The sequence below is a fragment of the Centropristis striata genome, chromosome 4, assembly GCF_030273125.1.
Source record: "Centropristis striata isolate RG_2023a ecotype Rhode Island chromosome 4, C.striata_1.0, whole genome shotgun sequence".
Lineage (NCBI taxonomy): Eukaryota > Metazoa > Chordata > Actinopteri > Perciformes > Serranidae > Centropristis > Centropristis striata.
In genome coordinates this window covers 30,880,303-30,906,962 of record NC_081520.1, presented here as the reverse complement: position 1 = coordinate 30,906,962, position 26,660 = coordinate 30,880,303, and the positions used below count along the sequence as shown (strand labels likewise).

The 26,660-nt window shown below is 38.7% G+C and overlaps 1 protein-coding gene across 2 annotated transcripts in view; it reads left to right on the top strand.

Annotated features, from left to right (window-relative positions):
* Positions 1-22,218, top strand: part of gria4a (glutamate receptor, ionotropic, AMPA 4a) — a 159,672-nt gene extending 137,454 nt beyond the window's left edge. The window contains exons 16-18 of one of the 2 annotated variants that reach the window (XM_059330473.1): positions 4,867-4,981; positions 9,687-9,824; positions 17,261-22,218. In XM_059330473.1, coding sequence (XP_059186456.1) covers positions 4,867-4,981; positions 9,687-9,824; positions 17,261-17,425 — 418 coding nt within the window. In that variant the 3' untranslated portion in view covers positions 17,426-22,218. Of the gene's footprint in view, positions 1-4,866; positions 4,982-7,551; positions 7,667-9,686; positions 9,825-17,260 lie in introns of both variants that reach the window. The other variant, XM_059330472.1, reaches the window with a different exon arrangement.
* Positions 22,219-26,660: the final 4,442 nt, after the last annotated feature.

The following is a 26,660-nucleotide window of genomic DNA, read 5'->3' as shown; positions in this document are numbered from 1 at the left end:
GTAATTGGACAACACCTATTCAAACCCTGATGAAGGAGTAATCGGTACTTTGATGTAAATAATACACATCAGTGTGTGTAAAGCTTGATAAAGAGAGCACAAGCTGGAGGAAAAGGATGAGAAGTTCTAAAGTTGGTCCTTTTATTTAGATTTTCTCTCAGCAGAGACTTGTTTATCCGGCTTGTTAACTTGAGCCTTCAGTAACAGTCCCAGTAGGTTTCACTGAGGTATTCTGTCAATGCATTTTTCAGGTGACTGTGACAGCAGCACTGTGAGACTTTGTCTTCACAAAGTTACAAGTGCCTGCTGAGGGAAAATAATTGACTAAATTCAGCAAAAAACGGACCATTTGCTCTCTCTTCTCTCCCTCCATCTCTCTCTCTGTCAGCATTTTAAATTTGCTTTACGAAAGGCAAAAACACAAACAGAATATCAGCCTCACATCCTGTCCTATAACTTTCCCCTGAGTGTGGTGCAAACAACTCTCGCAAAGCCTCAGTCACTGCCATTTATCCCTTGTTATTTACACTAAGGTTTTTCCGTTTATGAGGGAAAAGTGACAGACAGCGGGTGGATAGGTCCCTTTTTTAAGCCCCCTGCAGAACACATTTCTGGGACTATCCACGGTTGTCTCTGGCTTCTCTCAATCAGCGGAAACCCGATCCACCAGTTGCACACATGTGGCAGGAGAGTGTGCAGGTCAGGTGAGCCTGCCGCTCCTCTCGGTGCACTAATCACAGCGCTAATTTGACTTGATGATGTTGATGAGCAGAATGAATACTCTGATGATTAAAATGAATGTTAGGAATGCATGCTTTCTAAAGTATTTTGATACGATAATTGATATGTGATTGTTATTATCATGACTGACAAAGATATGTTTGAACTGTTTTCATTCATACCTCTTACGTTGATGAGATTAGTCATGGCTTGTGGATTAGATCACCCCCGGAGGACACTGTCTCTCTCTGAATCTCTTGACTATCTAGAGCTAAACCTATAGAGGGCTTCTGTTTTTCCTCTTTCCAATTTGTCCTCAACTGGCAACCTTTTAGTCACAAACCAGCTCTTCCAATACACTGGGGGATGAGATAGGACGTTCAGATAGGCAGGTGAACAGACAAGGGGGGAGACTAACAAACAAGCAGGCAGTGACTGCAGTGACCTTTTTGTAGAGATTTCCCCAGCTGATTGCAGAATCTTGCAAACAGAAGACTGGTCAGCAGAGGGTGGTGCCAGGAGAAAATACCCACAGGGAAGTCTTTTACAGGTAGCTGTAAGGAGCCTGCACCAGAGCAGGAGAGGTGGGACAGAGTGAATTTCTAAAGAGCATGCAGGGAATAAGTTAAGAGAATCATTCAGCCCCTGTGGCTATGTTTGGTAGACACTCCTCTGGACACCACAGTAAGGGGACAGGCCACATATTGAGGCAATCAAGAGACATTTGCAGGAATTATTAAATGGTGAGAATTGATTTAAAACTGCTGGTTCTCTGTCTCATAAAATGGCTGTTGGATTATCTGTCTTACAAAGGTCATCCTTTTGTGTGTTCAACAAGTTCTCCAACATAAACGGCAGAAGAGGATGTGTGTCAGTACCACAAATTATGGCATATGTGTACGTATCGCGGCTTGCGTTACAACGGCGCGTTCTTAAAATAGCAAACAGTTGTAAAAAGGCTGCAGTTTCTACAATTCCACAATGTCATTTAGCAGAGACTTTTATCCAAAGCGACGTACAAATGAGAGTTAATACAACACAAGCAAGGATGAAGTCAAGAAACATAGCAGAGTAAGTGCCGTGGTTCAGTTTGAGTCCATCAAGTGCTTTTAGGTTGCTGTACGTGTATGACACTTATCGTAGTCATCAGTGTAGATCAAGTGTGAATGTGTTCAGAATAGAGTTGGGTCTTCAGTCTCTTCTTAAAGATTGATAAGGACTCAGCAGATCGGATGGAGATTGGAAGTTTGTTCCACCACCGGGGCGCTACAGAGGAGAAGAGTCTAGTATGAGACGCAGAGGCCTTGAGCGGTGGAGGAGCCAGACATCTTTCACTCGAAGAGCATAGTGGACAGGAGGGTTTGTGGACCTGAACAAAGGAGTTTAGATATGAAGGGGGTGTGCTCGTTGCTATTTTGTAGGCAAGAGACAAGGCTTTGAATTTGATGCGGGCTGCGACCTGGAGCCAGTGCAAAGAGATGAGGAGCAGAGTGACATGTGCTCTCCTGGGCTGGTTGAAGACCAGATGTGCAGCCACGTTCTGGATCATCTGCAGAGGCTTGGTGGTGCAGCAGGAAGACCTGCCAGCAGAGAGTTGCAGTAGTCTAAACGTGATAACGGATTGCTCGGTCAGGTAGGGTCTGATCTTCCTGATATTGTACAGGGCGAATCGACAAGATCAGGCAATTGAGGACACATGAACCTTGAAGGTCAGTTGGTCATCAGTCAAGACACCCAAGTTTTGTGCAGAGTTTGTGGTCACAAGTTGCATGGATCCAAGCTGAAGATTGACATGATGATATAAGGTGGGACGGGGTGGGATGACGAGGAGCTCCGTCTTTGAGATGTTCTGTCATCATGTGGAGATGTCCACAAGACAAGCAGAGATACAAACTGAGAGTGTGGGGTCATTTGTAGGGAAGGAAAGGAACAGCTGGGTATCATCGGCATAACAATGGTATGAGATTTATGATGTAAAACCTAGGTTTTAGGTGACCTAGGTTTAGGGCAAAAAAAAATCTGGTAAGGCATTGTAAAAGTTTAAACAGTAAATAAATGTACGTAAATGCGGGAAGTGAAGTAGTTGTGATTCACTTAACTTACGTAAAGAACGTAAATTAAGTTAAATTTGGTTTACTTTTGTTTTCACACCGGACACGAACCCCGCTCTCCTGGGTGAAACTCTGCTGTTTGTTTGACTCATCCACGACCCCAGCCTTCAACTGAATGCGTCCGCAGTTTAAAATTTGCTTCGCCGTCAATCACTGATAAGTCAGGTGTCAGGGGACGCATTGCAGCACTCTGTGAAAAACATCAGTATCGGTTGTTTTTCAATCCCTGTACACACAACCTATATTGAGGTTTTGGCGGGAGGACAGGCTGTTTCAGCTAAATTTAATATAATGTTGTATATACATTATAAGACTAAAGTTTAACATAGGTCAGGCTGACTCAACTGGTTGATCCAAGTCTGGCCAGCCAATCAGTTCTCAAATTATTATTATTATTATTTTAATTTTAAATTGAGACCTGACTACAAATAATCATCATAAACAGTAACAGACATTTTGCCACAGTGAATCCTTTAATCCAACAGAGCACTCCTGTGTGTCAGTAACAGCCGATCACAACATGTATTACTGATGATGAAAGCGATCCTTTGCATGTTGCTATTGTTGCAGGCTTTGATGCCGTTGCACAGTCAAATAAGTTCAATCTCCCATCAGTAGCCTAGGCATGTCGGCTAGGCCTGTGAGAATTATACAGAACTAAAGAATAGTGTTGTCTATAATCAGGTTATCGTAAGTGAAATAGATGGAGAAGTAGGCAGAATGCAAGAACGATGGCTATAATTTGAAAGGATGCAGCTAGGTCTTGAATACATTTGTTTCAAATCTGTGCTTACTTTCAGGGCTGTACCAAAGCTTGTGTAGCAAAGCCAATACAATTAAGCACTTGGCCTAATTACTTAAAGAAGGCCTTTTTATGTTGCTGTTTGTGTTTATGATTAGGCTCCTTTTGCAATGCAGCAAACAGTTGTGAAAATGTGGTGGCGCGTTACGTAAAGAGAACAATAGCTCAGGGAAATTCTTTGCAAATATTGAAAATATAACCCCCTGACAGCTGTTCAGACTGAATGCCTTCCAGGCAGCCACAGGTAACAGTTCATGTCAATTCAATAATAATAAAAAAAAACTCAGAATAAAAAATCAGAACCATAATAATAAACTTGGAGAGATTTTAACATTCTAACAGTATATAATCCATTGTATCATCTTTATTTTCCCATTAAATTTATATTATTAATGCAGTTCATGCAATCATGGATCTTTGAAGAGATGCTGCAGAGATGCTCTGCAGTGAAAATATCAGAGATCTAAGAGCTGCCTGGGCAAGGCATTCAAAAGGTATGCTTTGTTGTTAAATATTGCAAACTAAAAGAAAATCAAGCAAACCTGTGCATCATGAAAAGGATGTCTTCCTTTTTATTTGAAAGCTGCTGATACTCGAAGTTGAAGCTTTCCACAATGCAACAATCCTTGCTTTCAATCTGCACTGCAAGCCGATAATCATAACTGTTTGAAAAGAAAACATGCCGGATATAAAAAGCATCACTAAATACGTGTGCACACACCACCTGATATTTAACCCTGAGCTGTGTTTGGAGGTCAGTCCCTTCAGGGGTGTTATAGAAGAAAAAGAGAAACACACACACACACACACACAGAGTTACAGGGAGGAAGAAGAGCATCAGGAGGGGACAAGAGCACCATCAGGAGGCTGCTGAGACCTGGTTAGCACACTTTATAGCAGCAAACTGACACTCACCGTGGAGCATCTTGAGTTAGTGCAGCCCAGTACAGGAGAGCAACGGAGGAGCGATGCAGAAAAAGTGAAACAAACATGAAGGTATCTGAAGTGGACAAAAAGTCAAAGAAAAAGAGTAAGAGAGAGTGTTGTCTGGGGTGCATCCTTACCCACTAACCCACCTTTGTCCCCTGAACCCCTCTGATTTCTCCCCCTCCGCTCCTCCTCCCCCTCCCCATCTTCCTCCTGGCTGTGGTCCATGTCCATCTTGTCTGTCTGTCCCCCCCATCCTCTGCTCTGACCAAACTATCTTATCTGTCCCTCCTTTTTTACTTAAAGAAACGCGGTCAACCTGGCCGTGCTAAAGCTCAACGAGCAAGGCCTGTTGGACAAATTGAAAAACAAGTGGTGGTATGACAAAGGAGAATGTGGCAGCGGGGGAGGGGATTCCAAGGTTAGCTCTCTCTGTCTGACCACCCCACCACTACGGGGACAGGGGTCGCTCACCGGCTAGGCAGCCCGCGACGACTCCCGTCCCAAGAGTGTAATGCATGCATCTGCCCCGGCGAGAAAGTCAAGCAGCAAAGAGGGAAAGCAGAAGTGACACCCTAAATTCTGCCGGGACGCCATGCAGCTTCAAAAATAGGCACAATGTTGCACCTGCTGTCGGCGGTGTGTGCCTTTATGAAAGGCTCAGACCCAGTGACAAAGGTACAACACTTGAGCTTATTGAGAGACATAAAAAGAAAAATTGTGGGGAAAAAATCAAGGTATTTTTGGAAGAAATCAATTGGCTGACCAAAAAGAGAACAATTTTCGCATTTATGTTGAATTAGAACGGAAAAATAATCACTATCATGAAGGGAAATATGTCCCTGTTGCAGGTGAGTGCCTGCCAAGAGAAATCAAGCTCACACTTCATAATAATAACTCTTTTCAAATGTGTTTGGCACCAACCTGGTAATGCCCCTCTGAAAGGACAGAAAGATAAAAGAGAGCAATTACTGTCAAGACAGGAATATTGGCCCCCTAGTGGCAGCTCTGGGGAGAGGAGAGAGGAGAGGGAGAGAGCTGAGTGAGAGTCAAATTGCAAGAAAGACAGAGAGACACCAAACTGAACCTGATCGCTCCTTCAACTGAGAATATGTTTTCTCGAGTACAAGGTGGATAAAATGGTTTTAAAACGTTTAGTGGAAAAATCGAGACCCAAGTGTAATTGTAGCCCTCGGATTCTTTTAGGCTCAGGTTGACTTGAGGCAGAGGGGAGGATGAATAATTGATAGCAGCAGAAAGCAATTACAGGATGAAGTTTGCTACATCTCTTGTTCATTTGTCAGATTTCAAAAATTCTGTTTGGAGTCTTTTTTTTTCACTTCAGTTTCCTCAATTGTGTTAAAGATTCAAATATTTATTCCAAGCTTGTTACTTTTAGGTCCTGAAATTGTTCTTGTTGCCTGAATTTTGAATTTAATCCTTTGCTTGTTCAGATCATACACTGTATGACAGCCAATGTGGAAGTGCTGTTAACCAGCATTCTTTCTCTTGGCCAGCAGGGGGGCGACTCCATTCATTGCAAAAAAAAGTGTACGATAAAATGGCCGTACATCTCACTTGATTTATTACCTCGTCTCAGTGGCCACTTTCAAGTCTTCTTCAATACATCATGATGTTCATTTAGTAAATTATGGTCCAATTTATAATAAAATAAAATTTTAATAATTCGTGAAGTAGTTTGGAAAATCAATAGACGCCTCCTGGCACAATTGAAATTGACTCAAAATTTACTTTGTACTTGTAAGACATTCAAACAACACAGTCTTTGGTATGAATCATAGCTCATTTGTAAAACTTTTTCTTTTTTACATTTTGGCAAGAAATTAGCTTCATACTGACTGAATCACCGAATTAACAGTTACCAGCCTCACAGTGAAAATATGTGATTTTAACAAAAAATATCGTACCTCCAATAAATATTTTTTGGCCTTTAACCCCTTTATGCATCCATCTAGTAATTGTAAAACTTTTTTTTTATTATTACAAACCACAATCTCTTACAATGGTAAAAATATTAGCATGATGAAAGAACATTTAATGTTTCATATTTAGAACAATGAGTGATCAGATCAGTGTTCATTATAATGACATTAGCTTAATACTGCTAAAGCGCCAAATCGACCATTTGGTTGAGATAGTTTTAAAAAACGTATTATACATTCATTACAATTTATTTGTGGAATCATTTAACATTATTCTGTTCAGTAAGCCATCTGACAGTATGATATGTCAAATTTTTTTACCTACCTTTCAAAATTTCACCAAAAACAGACCAAATGTCCGGAGTGATATTCTTGTTTCTGATTTCCTGGTTGGAGGCGGGACTAAGAGGCATACTATTTAAAGACACAGTGACATCTAGCAGGTTTTTTTAGAAAAACATACCTCAGCCAAGTGGTAGAGATGGCTCACATGGATTTCAGTTTAGCACTTCTTTTTTTGAGATATGGTTACTCAAAATGTGCTCTACGATATGGTTGAGCAGGCAGTTAAAGGTACACAGCCTCACAGTGAAAATATGTGATCTGAGTTCCACAAAAGATATCATACCTCCAATAAAGACTCTTTTTGATCTTTAAAGTCTGTACAGGTTATGAAATCCTCAGCTATTCCACTGTAGCTCTCTCTCCCAGTTGTATCACAAGGCTCGCCTGACGTCAATAGTCCTGTCTTAACAGTACTTGCCTCTGGCTCAGTGTAGGATCAGCTGGGGCAGCATGGGTGTGTTACCTGAAGTGACAAAGGTGGGTCCCACTCATATGTCTGTAGCTCGCCTTAGCTCCTCGCTCCCCCCAGCCCCTCCTCAACGAGCATACACACATGTACTCAGTGGGATCCATGCTAGGTCACTTGATGTGTTCAAAAGTACTTTTTCTATGTAACTGAGCTGTGATATGCAAATGTGAAATATCCTAATAACATAAAATAACATGACCTATGATGTTATTTATGTTATTTTTACACGCGAAGAACCCCGGTAAACCTTGCAGTTTTGAAACTGAGCGAAGCAGGCGTCTTAGACAAACTGAAAAACAAATGGTGGTATGACAAGGGAGAGTGTGGACCCAAGGACTCTGGAAGTAAGGTCAGTCTCACGCGGCTGCGGCCCTCAGAACGCTAGCCTGAAACAAACTCTCATCCTGAATACGCTCCAGATTACTGCAACTACTGTTTTAGCAATATTCAATATTCTCAATTAGCCTGAAATATGTCTTGAATGTGCTCCACTGAAGAAGAAAAAAACTGTCCATTTATTTTGCCTACTTCTATCTCGATGCTAAAACCACATTTACTTAATTATGCATCAGATTGACTCAAATTCTTTTTCAGTTTCTGTAGCAATCTGTGGCAATACCATCTTCATTACAGTTAGCATTACAAATGCAATGTAAATGTTGATGATCATATGACAATTTTCACTTTCATGTTTCATGTTTTGATCTCATACACTAGCCCATTTTTTAGTATAAACTCCAGATTAGAATACTACTATTTCTTTAGTTTTAGCATTAGTCATTTCTAAGCAACTGTTAACTATTGCCTTCACATCAACCATTCAATCAGGACTAGGTTGTTTATTGATCTCAATAACTGGGAGCAATACATGGTAACGCTTTATTTTACAGGTGCACATACATGATCGCCCATGAAGTTGGAATACATTTTTTTTTTTTTTACCTTTTTCCATGAAATTATTGTGACAATGTGATTTATTCTTGACAGATAAAGTGTGTATCTTCTCAAAAATGTATTAATCAATTTCATCAAAACATATCATAATGAAAATTAAACCCTTTTTTCAAACTTTATGGGCGACCGTGTATTTTCAATAATATCCAAGGTAGTTTTGTAAAAAGAAAAGTTTGTTATTTGGTGCTAGTTATAGGTGCAAAGCATTTGTACACTTGCAATTAGATATTTAGGCGAATGCAAATGAATTACTGGTGTTTAACGACAGCAGGAACATTCATGTGAATTTCATCAACAGAGGATCATTCAAAAATACAGTAATAATCAATAAAAAATTAACACTGAATTAGTAATTCCGTGGCTTTAAGTGGAGCTGCGTACATGTTTCGTACCACTCCACTGCTCATTAAAATCTCACCTTCTCAATCAGACCATGACTTGCTGCAAGGCATTTTATACAAAAGTTTATATGGAAGTTAAACCACTACAACAGTCGCAGTTATTTGCACAACAACAATACAGAAAAAAAGATAATCCTGCTATGTTGATTTAAATGGGAATGTTTGTTCTATTCATTATGCTTCTATGGTAGTTCTTTTTCAGTAACTTTTAGAAAAAATGTATAGAAAATTATAGACCTGTGAAATAAAGTGTTACCATATTTTTATTAGCATTTCAATTAAAGTACTTAAGTTAATTTATTCCCAATATCTCCCAGTTAAATATTCATAACTTTTTTTTCAGAGTAGAAAAGAAGTTCTCGTTCTAACATTGTAGATATTTAGATTTCTGGAGCCTTTAAATTCCATTAAAACTGCAGTGAAATGTCATCACCGCTCAGATTAAAGCCTGCTCTGTTTGACTTAAAGTAGATATTTTGATCTTTGCTTTGATATCATGTTACTATGTAATAGAAATGTAATGTTATGTTCTGTAGTTTTATTGACTGTTTCCACTGTGTAGTATGTATGTAGTAGCTGTTGTGATAGTCGTATTAATTGTAGTCGTAGAATGTAATTGTATGATAATGAAGTGATTATTTTAGTAGCTAACAATAGTACATTTGCAACTGTATAACACTTAATGATTTTTTTCTCTGCACAAGCCCCATTTCTGTCTCTAACCCACTGTTCCTATTGTCTCCATCTGCTTTTTCCCAACTCTTTTCCCACACTGTCACCTCCTCCTGCTCACTTACTCCCATTATTCTCCTCTTCTCCCATCCTTCAAATTTTCCCTCCACTTTTCATCTCACCGTCTTCTTTACATGCACCTACCGAAACTTCATCCTCCATCCATCCTTCATCGTCCCACTCTTCTCCTTCCCTCCCTTTTGTCCTTTTCCCCTCCCTGTACCCTCCACTCCCCCTCATCCCACCCTCTTCTCCTTCCCTCCCCCCGCTCCCTCACTCCAGGACAAGTCGTCCCAGGCTCTGAGCCTGTCCAACGTAGCGGGGGTCTTCTACATCCTGGTGGGCGGACTGGGCCTGGCCATGCTGGTGGCCCTGGTCGAGTTCTGCTACAAATCCCGGGCCGAAGCCAAGCGCATGAAGGTGGACCTTAGCCCCCCCCACTGCCCCAGCCCCTCCCCCAGCACCCAGAATCTAGCCACTTATAGGGAGGGGTACAACGTGTACGGCTCCGAGGGGGTCAAGATATAGGGGTAGGATTTAGAGGCTCCCTTTAGGTGGGGTAATGGTGGTGTTGATCATGGTGGTGGTGCTGTAGATTATTGTATTGTCGATGTAGAGGCTGACGCAGCAGCCCAACGCAACCGTGTTGTACTTCATGTGGTGATGACGATGTGGTCAAGCATTGTGGAACCAATGTAGCTTTCTGTTTTTTTGTGAAAGCTTATTTTTTTAAGTTTTTGTTTCTTTATCGGCCTAATTTTGTTAGATTTTTGGGTTAAAATGTGTTTTTTTTACGGTTATTTTTTTTTCTTTTTTAATTCTTCACCCCTGGATAGTTTGGGGTTAGATATGTGTGACTGCAGATTTGGTTCCATCGTCTTTGGCTGCAGATGATGATGATGATGATGATGATGGTGATGATGACATTGATGGTGATGCTTTTGGTCTCATGACTTGACTAGGCACCTGCATTGTAATTTGAGCTAATAGTTAACAAAATAATGACGGAGCAGGGACGCACAACTCCATTTTCAAGGGCTTACGTCATAAAAAAAAATTCTAACTGTTTTTAACTGCAGGGATATAAAGATACAAACAATTAAAGCAAGGCAATAAATAAAAAATCAGTCATACTATTAAAATAAATAATAACAATAGCAACAACACAGAAACATTTTGTAAAAATCATTCAATTTATTGTTTAATCTGCCAATTAATTTCTCAGTTAATTATTGCTTGTTTCATGCAGCCATCGGCCAAAGATATCGATTGTCCTATCAAATAAGTCAAAGAAAAGCAGTAAATCCTCACAATTGAGGGGAAGAAACTACACTAAGTAGAGTTTAACATATTTACAAAAAAATGTCTAATGTACAAATACTTGACACTGTAAAGGTTTGAAGTTTACCTTCATTTCACCTTAAAATGACCATTTGTATGTAAATAATGCATCATACACTGTAAAAAAAAAAAAAAAATCGGTTTAATTTACGGTAAAATACCAGCAACTGTGGTTGCCAGAACTTCACCGTAAAAATTACAGCGACTGGGTTTTCTACTGTAGATTTAAATGCAAATATCAGCAAAAACTGTAATTTAGACTGAATAGTCCCTTTATTTTTAGGGTAATTGTGTCCTTGTGACAATATGGTATTTTTCCAGTAAATTTACATGAACATGTTATATTTTTACAGTGAAACTGTGTGTTTTCTACAGTTTTTGTACTATTCCTTGATTTGCGGTAATTTAAAGTGTACTATGGTTATATGCTATTTTAAATTTTACACCTTTACACCTGCAATTTGACAGTGTTTTACTGTCATTTCTACAAAAAATGTTTACAGTGTACTGCATAAATGGGAATTGAATTGTCCTGCATGAGTCAAATAAGTCAAAGAAAAGCAGCATATACTCACAATTTAGGGCGAAAAACTACACTAAGTAGAGTTTAACATATTTCCAAAAAAAGTCTGATATATGAATATTTGACACTGTAAAGGTTTCAAGTTTACCCTTCATTTGACTATTAAAATGACCATTTGTATATGAAGAACACATCAAACTGGATAAATGAGACTTGGATTATCCTGCATGTTGTATAAAACACATATTTTTGCTGTTTTTAGACATGACCCCAATTCATTTCAAATCACAGGTTTAAAGTTGCTTTCAGATTCTTTTGAGAAAAGTTTTCTTCAAGAATTCAAGGTAACATGGGGTGAGGAACTGATTTTTAAAAAAATGGTCATTTTAAGGTTGTAGCAATAGTCTACATCGGTTCTTCTCTACCCTGAGAGAAAAAGTTTGTTACTGTGGTGTTCCTCATTAAAATCTGTGACTGCTTCTAGCTACAAATTAATTGGCGAATGTGTGGACACCAATTATCACTTATTTGGGTCTGAGTGAAACTTTTTCAGCCATCATGTGATATATCAGGAATATAAAAAACATTATTAAGTTGTTTTTATGTCAGTGGATGTCCATCCTAATATTCATAACTAGAATAGCAGCAGCACTACGGTGTAAGAGAGACGTGTAGGCGTGACACATGAAAGGCCTTGTTTGTTGAAGAGTCTTTGAAAGCCAGTTCACGCTGAGCCAATTCAGACCAATTTAGAGAGCACTTCTGATCGCTTGAGCAAAGTTTTAAACATTCCCTTGAAATACTGATTTAATCTCATCCATTCAGGTAACATGCATATTCAAGAAAGGTTGAGTTAATAAGGGGACAAATTAAAAAGCTTTTTCTGCAGCCGTTTTTTTTTCCATAGTCGAGCTGCAGCCATCACTTAAATGCTTTTAATTCAAATTTTCTGAATCCTGTCTAATATGCTGCTAATTATAAATCGTAATATTATTATTAAAAAATAATCCTGACATAAAAATAGTAGCAGTAGTTTTATATTGATTAACTGATATGCACTTGTGTAGTTATATAAAATAAAAACAAAATTATAAAATATATATACCCATTAATACATGGTCCGGGAAATTTAAAGCATCATCATATGGTTTAAGTAGTCTAATCATTATTTTTTTACTGTTCATTTTGACTCCCATCTTCATTGTAATTTTCATACAGTCATAATAACAGTGCTTCTGACATTTTTGGCAATTATTTTGAATCCATGACAGGGTCTTTGCCATCCCATATTAGGAACCCTAAGTCTGAAATGTTCTGTAATAGCTAAACTCATATCCGAACATAAAATAGAATTTCCACCTAAATGCAGTAAGGTAACATGTTTCTGTAATAGCAAAAACCATAAAAGTCTTCTTAAATTGAGATATAACTAATACATAAATACTAGTAAAATAATGAGGTCCCAAGGACTATAAATACTGTGTGTGTACATGTGAATCTAGTGGAATGAATCAGCTCTGGTGGCGAGTAGTCGGCACTGTTTCCTCTCCATACACTCCACCTTTAACGCATCATCCATAAAGTGGAGTTGTGCAGCCCTGTCGTAGAAGGTCCAAAAAGGCACTCTGACTTATTCCAGCCCTGACAACTTCCAAACAGCCCTTTTACTTAGTGTTAATGCAGAGGAATAATTGATGAAGCAAACACTTCATATAGAACGGCTACTTAGTGATGCTGTTGTAAAAACATGACTCATGTTTATTGATGTAAAAGAGCAATTAACTGAAGTGAAAGGAAACACTGGAGCTCACTTTGATGATGTGCTTAATAAACCTCTCAGGTGCATTATAAAGGTGTATTTGATGAGCACCTTGAGCAGGATCGATAACCAGGATGGGAAAATGAATACAGCTAAATGTGGTGCACTAAATGTTGCCTATTATCTGTCCAAAGGTAACCAGGCCAACGTCAGTTCAAGCATAAGGTTTACCGCAGATCGACTGTGGACTCTAAATATACAGTCATGGAAAAAAGTAATAGACCACCCTTGTTGTCTCCTTGCTTTCTTGTTCATTTTAATGTCTGTACAACTAATGGTGCATTTGTTTGGACAGATATAATTATAACAACAAAAATAATTTATAAGAGTTTAATTTAAGAGCTGATATCTAGACATTTTCCATGGTTTTCTTGATAATGATTTTGGTTATTTTCAAGAAAACCATGGTCTAATCATTTTTTTCCATGACTGTACTGTATAGACTCCTTGAAAAAGTGCTCAGATGCTCCTTTAGAGAAGTCTATTGCATTTTTACACTTTTTTAATACAGCTGCACATCATCATAACAGTAGAGGATTGGGGTCAGGTTGGAGAAAAAAGTAATCAGAGACAGATTTTTTTTTCATGGTGCAGTTCGAGAAATATGTCAAGAATAAAGATAAAATACGATTTCGAGAAAAAAGTTGAAATGACAAAAACGAAGTCAACTTTTTGTGTTCGGTAAAGTTGGACAGATATTCACAGATTCGTTGTCCCTGTGTCAATAAGTCATCAGAGGAACATTGTTTTAGAGAAACGGCGTCTATCTGAACAGTCAGATAGACTGTAATCTACAACATGATTTTCATCAATGTCATAAAATGAGCAATAAACACAATATTTAAAGGTTTAGTAGAACTAAGATCCCCCTACACATGAATGAGGTATTCTTGGTAGTAGGCTACCACAAATATTGTTTTGGGAAAGGCTGCTTTTATGTAATTTATATAAATTTGTTAGATATATATTAGATGTATTGAGGAAAATCAGGTTGTAGTTTGCAGTCTACAGTCATGGAAAAATTATTAGACCATTGTTTTCTTCAATTTTGTGTTCATTATAATGTCTGGTACAACTAAAGGTACATTTTTTGACAAATATAATGATAACAACAAAAATAGCTGATATGAGTTTAATTTAAGAGCTGATATCTAGACATTTTCCATGGTTTTCTTGATAATAACCAAAAACATTTTTTTCTTATTATTGTACCAGGCATTAAAATGAACAAGATATTGAAGAAAAAGGGTGGTCTAATGATTTTTCCCTGACTGTACTTTACCGAACTCAAAAAGTTGACTTTATTCTCATAATTTTTGACTTTTTCTCGAAGTTCATAATGATTTTTTCCCCTCCTCTCATTATCTTTCTCTCCTTCCTTGCCCTAATCCTCTTCCATAGGACATCACTCAAAAGAGGAGAGCAAACTTTTATCTTTTAACCCTTAAATTGATTTTTTTTTTTTTTTATTAAACTTTCAGATATTTCAGATATTAGTCATCTTATTCATGTGTCCAAAAGTTGCTTTCACATAACTAGATACTGTTTAAAATCCAGTACTTTATAAGCAGAATATCAAAATCAAAACTGAACCCTTTTTTCTTCCCCAGCATCATTTACAGAGATATAAATCCTCTGGCTCCTCTGGATTGCCAGTTATTTCTAAGGAAAACCTTCTAGATTCTCTTATAGCAGTGATATTTGAAGTTTCTTGATCACAGTGAATGTAATAACCATTTAACTTGTGACATGTTCTCAATAAAATGAATGGGCGGTGGTAGAAAAAAGGCTTTTGGCTGTCAGAGATATGACTGAGACATCACAGAGGAGCCTTTCTGTATGAAGTGTTGCCTGACTCTGAGCAGTATAGTCTGTCACTCCCTCTCTATAAATCTGAAACCTTGAAAGAAAAATCACTCCTTCATGTTTTCCTTTTGTCTTTCCAAAGTCCTCACCTTCCAAATCCTTTCAAATCCTCTCCTGAATTTTTCAGATTACTGAAACCCAGAACCCAGAAATGCATGGTCACCTCTGAAATGCAGATGTCTACAACCCAAATCCTCTCGTCTATTGTATACCTGTTTGTTGATTGTTGCCTGCTTACTTTTGCCTTTTCGTAAAATGATGTTACTGTAGCATTTGCACTGTGTTTCACTGAGAATTGAATGTCTAGTTTGGGGTGCATTCACGCATGAAGTCTAGTTATTATTTAGTTTAGTTTCTTGAACATGGGGAAAGATGTTGTGGAAACAAATAAGTGCACCAAGAATATCGATGATGATGATGAAAATACTTTTCCAAGTATTTCAACCAAAGACAATATAAATAGTAATCACTTCACAAGCCTCTCGATGCTCCGAGGAAATATTTTCTATGAAATTGCTTTTAAATCACCCCAAAATCCAAAAAAAAGCTTACACATTATTTTCTCTTGTCTATAGTGCTATTTTCAAATGTAGATTGTTTTTGGTGTGTTTCAGTTTTAGTGTTGGAGATATTGGAATATAAAAGAACTAGATGGCATTTGGCTTTAGGTGCTCAAAGACCAAAAAAAGCATTTGTAGACCCAACAGAAATGTCTTTTTCCACAACATGGTGTGTGTGCATTATTTTGGTCAATATTTGGCACCAAAACGGTTTAGTGAGGTTTATTCAACAAAAATCCTTAGTTTTGGTTAGGTTTAGTAAAAATTGTGGTTTGGATTAAAATAAGTAAAGTTATCTTAGGTTATGTTGTGTATAAAAGTGAATCCTGTAGCCTGGGTGACTTCAGATAGAGCCTCTCAATTTTAAGAAATGTAATTTAACCTTGGCTACACGGTGGTGTAGTGGTTAGCGGCTTCCTCCCACAGTCCAAAATCATGCACTTAGTTTTAATTGATGACTCTAAATTGCCCGTAGGTGTGAATGAGAGCGTGATTGTCTGTCTCTATAGGCGTGTTTTCAGTGAGTACTTTCTGAGTACTTTTTGCAAAGAGGCTTTGTAAAGAGTGTTTTGGCTCCGCCCACTAGTTAGTTCCCCTTGACCTCTATTCCCATACAGGTACTTTTGTAGCGGCTAACCAACGGAGTTCAAATGTGACAACAGAATGGCGCAGCAAGCAGAGTTGCCAACTCAGCGATTTTGTTGCTATATTTAGCGACTATTCAGACCCTCTAGAGACTCTCTTTCAAAAACTAGCAACAAATCTAGCAACTTTTTCTGGTGTTATTTGAGGCTTTTGGAGACTCGTTCCTACTCTTCTTAACGAGTAGCAGGCGGCGTTCCAAATCACTCAGAAGCAGCCCAGTCTCTCCCAGCTGCAGTCAGCAGAGTAGCAGCTGTTAACCCCTCAGTGTCCAGTTTGCACCAGTCAGCAAATAAACCACACATACACGAAATCGCCGTTCAGTAGCTGAGGCAAGTACTTTCTGAGCTGCTACCTGAACCGCTAACCGGTGAAGTAGGGTGGATCCTCTCTCCCAAGCCACACCCATAGCGGCTCACTAGAGGGAAAAGTACCTCATGGCGTTATGTGTCAGCCCTGTGAAAGTCTGGAGACCTGTCCAGGGTGTACCACGCCGCTCGCCCAAAGTCAGCTGGGATCAGCTCCAGCCCCCCGCGACCCGAGTGTGGATAAGCGGTTAAGGATAATGAATGAATGAATGAATGAATGAATGATTGTATCTCAAACAATGTAACTCACACCCAAGCAGTCAGGATTGATAGCACTACAGGTAAATTAGTAACTTCTTCAGTATCAGATAATTGAATTACTTCTCTCACCATGTTACTCTTAATAACAGATAGAAACAGACAATTATTACATTTGAGAAGCTTGAACCACCAACAGCACAGCATTTTTTGTTTGATCATCAAAATTGTTATTGATTAATTTGATTCTAACTAATGAATTATTTGACTCATTGTTTCAACACTAGTTTGCCTATAATGTGAGTCTCACAACAACAAAAATATACTAAAATCTATTGTTTTGACAATGTGTGATTGCACCCTCAGACCTTTCTGTCACTGTGTGTACAGGCACATGCATGAATAAGCATTCTTTGTGCATGTGTTTGTTCAGAAATTTCTGTCTTTAAAGAAGTTTGCAGTTTTTGACGCCACTGACATTATTTTTTCCCTTTAAAACTAAACCTCCACTCTGCTATCTCCACCCTCTCCTCATATAGCTGTCTTTTTCTGAAGCCATGCGGAACAAGGCCCGTCTGTCCATCACAGGAAGTGTGGGGGAGAATGGCCGCGTCCTGACGCCAGACTGCCCCAAAGCTGTGCATGCTGGCCACGCCTCCCTCCGACACCCCGGCCTTGCAGTGGTCTCCTCCGGACTGCCCTGAAAACCAAAAACACCTGCCGTGCCTTAACGACACACAAACATACAGACTTGGACAAGGACAGACACACACATGCAATTACACACTTAACATTCTCATGCAAATCACACACACACACACACACACACGTGCATATAATTACTGATACTGAAATACTCTCATTTTTACACACTTGAATACACACACTGCGCATCATCATCTCACTTTCCTGCTGCCATTGACTTATTTTACAAGATATAAGTGAAATACAACTGTGGCGCGAACAGTGGAGAAAAAAACAAAAACAAAGGACAACTATGACGATCACACTTGCCTGCAGCATTCATTTTTATTGTTTTTTCTGGGAGGATTCTATCCTGATATCGACAGACCGACAGGAAAGCCAGCACAGACTTACAAGAAATGAACTATGAGCTGTGAACATGACCGCAAAACTGATCATGATGATGATAGTGATAAAGATGATGATCACAGCTGACGGTAAAAAAAAAAAAAGAGGAAAAAAAGACAACCAAACAACTGTTCCTGCTCCGTCTTCGTTGGACCGTGTCGGCCGACGAGCCGCACCCCTTGACAACGCCTTACTAAGACTACAAACATTGTTTTCATCATCATCATCATCATGGTCACCGTCATCTTTAACTTGCCTGCAAAGAGTGCCAGGTGTTATCACCCTTAGAAGACCAGAAAACTGTAAGCTTGAACGTTCGGACTGTGCAAACCCGCTACTTTGCCATGGACTGTTCAAACTGAATGAAAATGCTTTCTTACTACGCATATAGAATGATTATCTCGCCCCCAAAAGCAGCGAGATAATCAGCCAATATAGAACAGAAGTAACCTCGAAACACACACGTGTGGCTGATCTCTGCCGCAGAATTCACAGGGGTTTGTAAAAGACAAAAATATTAAGCAGTAGTAATTAACAAAGTCCTTCATCAACAGCATCGTCATGACAGTAGAAATGCTAAATAGCAAACTGATGATTACATTTTGCCGGGTGGCAAAGGCAAAGGTTGAAACTGTATATCCAGTGGTGGAAAGAACAAGTAAAACACATGAGCAGATCTCAAATGGCTCCAACACTGAAGTGCTTCTCAACCTGAATGCTTCTCAGCCCTATAGAACAATAAATGATGGAGGAATAAATATAACACATTTGGAGTAAAAACGACGTCTTCCTTCAAATATCCGGCCACTAAAAAAGGCAATTTCATCATTCTTTGCATGTTTCCCCACAGCTGGGTGACTAGAGTAGTAAAGTATTAGTTCAGAGGGCTGTGATAAGGTTGAGACCCACTGCTCTATGCTCTGTGCACTTCATTTGACCTGAACTATAGGTATCATTTTCAATTTCTCCAATAGTAATGACTCTTAACGGGCAGTTTGGTTGTCATTTGAGATCCTCAGTCTTTTCCAGAGGCCGGGGAAAGGTACCATATCAGACAGCTTGCTTTTTAAAACTGTTGTAAATAACTGCGTAGCAAAACAGAACTCACCTGTCTTTTTTAATCATCTTAGATAACAATTCATTGCAATAATGAATATAAAAGAAAATGCCACTACTTGTAATTAAGATCAAATCTTTTTTATAAATCTACATATTATATATAATACAAATAAATATATATCTATACGTCTATAGAGAGCTATAGAAAACATTGATCACAGATTGTCAGAGGCCATGGCATACATTCTGTTATATGGCTGTTTTTTGATAACTTGAGAATATTAATATGCCACAGTCTTTGTGTGTCCTGCTCAACACTGAATGTCCATTTGGCACTCACACGGACACACACGTAGAAACGCACGCACACACACATTGTTGCATTCACAGGGTCAGCTCAGAGTGATCACTCCAGCACCATGAGAGGTTCGGACCTTTTTTTTTTTTTTTTTTGCCTGTCTGTTTCACCAGTAGTTATTAATTGTTTTTCATTGTTTCAATAGTGTTTTTACTCCCAAAACCTTCTGTCAGTGGGCTGCAAAAAAACCCTCTAACAGCATGTAGATGCCAGTATTCAACCCTGGAGCCGATACAATGAGAACACATTCAGGCAGGCCTACTGAGATTACCATACTGTAGGGAAACAATGCTGTCTGACATTTGGAGAGTGTAGCATTTGTGTTTCATATCGCCTCAGTGCTTTTTGTTATTTGTCTTCTCACCAGATGTGAGTCAGCAAATCCATCAAGTTCAAACTGAGCAGGGTTTTTGCACCTTTTTAGGGGACATGTTTGGATCCATCATGCTTGGCAAGAGCAATCAATCTACCAAATGTTTAAAGGGGACATATTATGAGAAACTTTTGTGTATCTGGAGTGCCTACAAAGCCACAAAGTGTGAAATAAGACGACCCAGTCAGTTATTTGTGGGCTGATTCAACAAGCCATTTAGATTTGGCTCATGAGGATATTCAGCCACCTTCTTCTGAGTGTTTTCACCTACAGCTTGAGAGCTACCTTTGCAACGGTGCACCATTTTTTTGGTGAAGACTTGGCATTTTTATGAGAGACAGGCGCTAAAACGGAGCGTTTCAGCCAGACGGCATGAGAAAAAGAATGTGTTTTTCAAACATTAAACCTTAAACATGTTCTAATACAAACACAAAATCTAAATATGAACCTAAACATGAGCATAATATGTCTCCTTTATATACCCTATGTAGGGCTGGGCGATATAGACCAAAAGTCATATCCTGATATATTTAGGCTGAATATCTATATACGATATATATCCAGATTTTTTTATCGCAAAGTGAGAGCAAATGTTCAGTCAAAGTCAAATATGACATGTCACAAGTAGTTTTTATTGAAACCATTTATTTAAGTGAACATAAATACTGTTCTATTCTTCCCCGGGCCTCCTACCAGTTGGACGTGCCCGCAACATCTCTAACGGGAGGCGCCGAGGAGCCTTACCAGATGCCTAAACCACCTTAACTGGCTCCTTTGGACTCGAAGGAGCAGGGTCACTACTCCAAGCTCCCTCCAGATGTCCGAGCTCCTCACCCTATCTCTAAGGCTGAGCCGAGCCAGCCTAAGGAGGAAGCTCACTTCGCCCGCTTGTATCCGCCAGCTTGTTCTTTCAGTCACTTCCCAAAGCTCATGACCATAGGTGAGGGTTGCTCGGAGTAGAGCCGCTGCTCCTTCGTGTCGAAAGGAGCCAGTTGAGGTGGTTTGGGCATCTGGTAAGGATGCCTCCCGGGCGCCTCCCGTTAGAGGTGTTCCAGGCACGTCCAACTGGTGGGAGGCCCCGGGGAAGACCCAGAACACGGTGGAGGGATTATATCTCTCTCCTGGCCTGGGAACGCCTCGGGGTCCCCCAGGAGGAGCTGGACGTTGTGGCTGGGGAGAGGGACCCCTGGAATGCCCTGCTTATCCTGCTGCCCCCGCAACCCGGCCCCAGATAAGCGGACGAGAATGGATGGATGAATGGATAAATACTGTATAACAACAGGAGTACCTTTTTTTTATTTTTTTTTATCAAATCTTCATAAAGTGCACATTTAAATAAAAAAATATCTTAAATAAAAATATCCTATGAAATAAAATAGGCCAAACTTTTTGTCTGAAATAAATATATTTATATGAGAAAAGAATAAAGAACATTACAAAGAACTAAATATGACAAACCCTAGTAAGGGCAGCATTTATATATAAAGAAAGGGAAAACATTTTTTATATCGATATATCGCCTAGCCCTAACCATATGGCAGCCTGGGTTGGTGCATCCACTTACTGCCAGCTTTGGGCAGAGGAAGATAAACATTGCATTAAAATCTGAGGATGAATTGGGAAAAGAAAAATCAATATTTCTGTGGATTCACATCTGTGCTGTTTTGCTTAATTTCTTGTCATACAACTTAGCATGGTGGTGATGCTTATAAGAGATTGTGTCATAATGCAGCGATACTGTATGTGGGAATGAAATGTTGTGTTTTCTGCTCTGCTGTCCTCTTTGTTTATTTATTTAAACTCTGCTGTTTGTCCTGTGCCCTACCTCCCATCTCTGAAATTGTCCCTGTTCCTTCCTCTTGTTTTGTCTTTTTCCTTATAGCTGCTTTCTCCTTTCATCTCCCCTCCTGTCCCACTGTAAGACAGAACTCTCTGTACAAAGTGCATCTCAGCAATGACAAATGACTTTACTTTCTGCCCTGACACACTGCAAAATAATGGGATAGAGAACTCAAGACACCAACTGACAATCTGAGTTTCTTTTGGCTCTTTGTTTTGAACATTGCATACATTTTATGTTGTAACCTCTAACATTTCACAACAAAAAAAACTGAAAAACTTCTTTGCTAAGCTCACATGTACCTCATGACTCATGACGTATCAGTCCTGCATCACATGTATTCATGACAAACTCAACAGACAAAAAGCATAAACAGAAAATGATATCTCCACACAAAAGTTATCTTGAATAACAACTCTCTTCTGGCTGAAAAGAATAAGGTAGACAGTTTCTAATCAACTCCTCTCAGCCCGGGGATCAGTGCAGCACCACTGCAGCATGAGAGAAATATTGGAAGTTTCTACAGCGGACACATCTGTGAAGAGACAGTTAACGCTGATCTCACCACACCAGACCCACCAGGCAGTTAAACTATACATGATACTGTTGTGTTTATTTCTTTGCCACCTCCAGCACATAAGATTTCATGCGTAGACAGCGAAAAGCAGACTGCTGTGCTGTCAACACTCTGGCTTTAACACTGTTTCTTTCTTCCTTTTTTCCTTGTCTTTCCATTTGGTTTCTTTTTCTAGTAAAACATCAATGCTGAACCCGCTCTCTCTGCGTGGTTATTTATCTGCCGCTCGTGTTCCTGTACAGCAACCAGCCTGAGGGCTTTGTTCTGCAGATGAATCATAGAAACAATGTTATTACCGGATCGACATCTGCTCTTGAAATCAGAACTGTTATTAAGACATGATGTATAATCAATATTGCATATGAATGATCACAGGTGTGTTTATTGAAGAACGGTTTAGGAAATTTGGGTGTTGGTCAGTTACATACAAATTTGATCATTTGTTGTTCCATCTTGTTGGAGAACAAATATCTTCCTATGCTTAATCAATCAATCAATCAATCAATCAATCAATCAATCAATCAGACTTTATTTGTATAGCACTTTTCATACAAGATAAATGTAACACAAGGTGCTTCACATAAAAAAAGGGAAAAAAATATATAAAACGCTGTAGGCAGGTTAGAAATGAACTGAATAAAATAAATAAAAAATAAAGTAAGGTAAGATTAAATAAAATAAAATAAAAAAATGAAGTAAATAAATAATTAGTAATGAATAATAAATGAATAAATAATCAAAAAGTAAAGCATGATATATATATATATATATATATATATATATATACTAAAAAATAATAGCAAATAAATAAATAAAAGAGAAGATGTTGTAACACAAAGATGCATGAGCAGAAAAAATATATAATATTTAAAAATGGTTCAAGTAAAAGCCAAATTAAAAAGTCTTAAGTTTGCTCTGAATCTGAAAATCTGAAGCGTCTCTGGTGCCCTCAGGTATTCAGGGAGGTTGTTTCACCAACGTGGACCACAGTGACAAAACGACGCCTCTCCGTGGGTTTTCATTCTAACTTTTGGTGTTATTAAAATGCCACTCCAAGAAGACCTGGGTCCTCAAGGGTTCATAGGATAAAAGTAAATCAGATAAATAGGCTGGACTAAGACCATTAAGAAATTTATAAACCGGTAAAGGAATCAATCGATTCTGAAACCACATCAGATTAAATCACTGCTAATTATAAACCTTGGTTTATGAAACACTCTTTACATCAGGTACCAAGATAAAGTAACTCTGGACATCAGCGTATGACCCAGACCTGTCAGCTAGTACAGACTGTTGTGAAATGTCTTTGAAAAGCCAAAAGGTTTGTGTAAAATGTGAACTGAACTCTAGACCACTACAAATATAAAAATTAAATATTCATACATCACTCCTTAATTCCTTTATTTAAACATTTAGGAAAATAAATGCCTACAGCTGTGCTGGCGGCTCTGTGGGGCTGTACAGGCACAGCATTTGCTTTGAGCTAAATGATAACACAACACAATGATAATATTAACACTGTGATGTTAAACAGGTATAATGTTTAATTACAGCAGTGTTAGAAGGCTAACATTTGATAATTGGTTTTAAACACATAAGTACAGCTGAGTATTGAAGAATTGTATTGAACAAGTGCAATTTCTGATCTGATGATGATATAAAATCAGACGGTCATCAAAAGAGATGTACAACATGGAAAAGTACCAAACTAATGGCAGTCATGGATGCATTAAAAGATCTGGGTTCAAAGATAGCATCTATTCAGTTGCTCACCTGGTGACTTTGCATTGTGGTGAGTAGGGGTGCATTAACATCACTGGAGGCTCCTGGGCTAAAGAACTTTATGAGGCCCCCAATCCCTAAGTGGTTGACACACTATATTTTGCCTATAATTCGATACAAGGTCGTCTTTGGTCCTGTGCCATTTATTTGTACCATTGTATATACCAATGTATACCATTTACTTATTTTTACATGTTTTACATCAGCTCAATACTTCACTTCGGCTAATAATGACTATTTCATAGGCTATGCATGCAACAAATCAAACATATTGAAAACATATAACTGATTCATCTCTGTGCCATTTATTTATATATAAATATATATATATATATATAGAGAGAGAGAGAGAGAGAGAGAGAGGGCTTTTTGCCTTTTCATTCATTCACCTTTATTTAACCAGGCAGGTCATTAAGAACAAATTCTTATTTACAATGGCGGCCTGACAAGGTTTCAGGCTACCTGGCACTATAGGTTCTGCTACTCACTTGGAAAGGGAGGGGTATTCATTGGTTGAAATCTACATGCCACTAAATCCTGCAAGCTAGACCTTTAAATTGTTAATTTAAAAGAGCATGAAGGTAAGAGGTCCACTTTCTACAGAAATATTCAGCGTTTCAAAATAATACACGACACAAATGATGTATGAAATTCAGCAGAATCATCCCGTTTAAGAGAGAATGTGATATTGTTGTGGCCATTGGATTTAAGAGGCTGTCGATTTAAAAATGCTCTCTGGGGATGTGCTGCTTTTTGCATCCAGCCATTCTGATATATAGATTTGCAGATGAAGAGAATATATGTATATATATATATATATATATATATATATATATATATATATATATAATAGTCGAAATAAATTCACATCAAGTGTTTGAAACAACAAAAGAGCTGATATCTAGACATTTTCCATGGTTTTCTTGATCATTGAAAATGTCTAGATATCAGCTCTTAAATTAAACTCTTATCTCTAATTTTGTTGTTATCATTATATTTTTCCAAACAAATGTACCTTTAGTTGTACCAGGCATTAACATGAACAATAGATTCAAGGAAACAATGGTCTAATCATTTTTTCCATGACTGTATATCCATGATGGCAGTTCATCCAATGGACGAATGCCAACCTGATGCTGCCACTAGAGGAAAAGTTAGGGATCACCATTGGGATTTGTCATCTGGGGACCATAAATGTCTGTACAAAGTTTTGTGCCAATCCTTCAAATAGCTGTTGAGATATTTTCGTCTGGACCAAAGTTGTGGACACACACAACACAGCTATGGTGGAGGATTTAACCTTCAAATCACAGCCAGAGCTCAAATCAATTAGCAGCCTTGAAATGTCTTTAAGAACAGCTGAAATGTGAAGCCTCACTAGAGTTTTAACGTTTCATCTGTTCTGTGTATGAAGCCTAACGCTGCACCGCCACTGCTGTGGTAGACCAGCTGTTATGGGGTTAAATTCCCCACAGCGATTTAGTCATTTGGGCTCCTTTTTTCAACCCGTGAGGACCTAACACTCCTAATGCAGAGCCATCACTGACAAGCATTTCCCATTATTTGCCATCTCTTTCACACACAGAGACACACACACATGCAGGTTGGCGTACCATGCTGGGTTATTACTGACAAGTATTTCCCATTTACCCCAAGATGAAGCAAAATAACAATTTGGAGGTGGTTCCACCATCCTTTTAACCTTGCACCTTCACGTGCAAATGCACACATTCACCTTCAATCTGCCTCTTTCATTGTCGCTGCGGAGCAACAGCAGCCTTTTCAACCTTTTCATTTTTATTGGCTCATTTCATCTCCTGTTTTTCAGTCTTTCCTTCTCTCAGCTCTGCATTATCCCCCATCCTGTTCAGCCCCTCCTCATGTCTCCACTGCTCTCACTCTCTATTCCTCTGCTCGTTCTCTTTATCTTCCCTCCCCCTGTCATACTTCATTTCTCCATTTTTTGCATCCCTCTCTTGAGGGAATCCATCTCAAACCCTGATTTCTCAGCTCCTTGCCCGTCATGACCGCCTCCCCTGCTCTGACTTTTTCTTTGAGGCGTCTCTTAGATCAGATAGGAAATTGAATTCCACCAACATTCTCCCCACATACAAGCAGCTCATCCTCATGCTGTCTTGTTGTTGCCCTGTTGGGCTGCTGAGATGTGTGTTTACTACATGCAGTGCAAAATTACCTATACAGCATACAGACGTATAGTCATACAGCCAAGAAAAAGAAAAAGAAATGAACACACAAAGCTGTGATTTGACATGGCTGAATTAATACAATCATTTTCTGACTGAATGAACAATAAATCTTACTTTTATTCATTTTAATGCTGTCTGAAAAGTGTGACTACATTTCTGGGACTCAGATTAAAGAGTGAATCAAACGGAACTGATTACAAGTTCATTAAAAACCAAAGGATTTGTTTCAGGATGATTATCTAAAAAAATTTCACTCGCAGGGAAAATGTAATATGTGCAGCTTTGCCACCAATTATTTCCTCATCCAGAGATAAATATATGTGACAATCTTAAATGTAAACTCGGGGGTTGGAGTACATGTCACCTTCTCTTCATCTGCAAATATCAGAATAAATTGTCGAGAGGCTGAGAGGAAAAAATACTTCTGCAATGCTATTACAAATTCACATCAAGTGTTTGAAGCTGGCTGCAAAAAGCAGCACATCCCTAGAGAGCATTTTTGAATCGACAGCCTCTTAAATCCAATGGCCACAACAATATCACATTCTCTCTTAAATGGGATGATTCTGCTGAATTTCAAAGACTTGATTACATCATTTGGGTCTAGTATTAATCTGAAACACTGAATATTTCTGTAGAAAGTGGACCTCT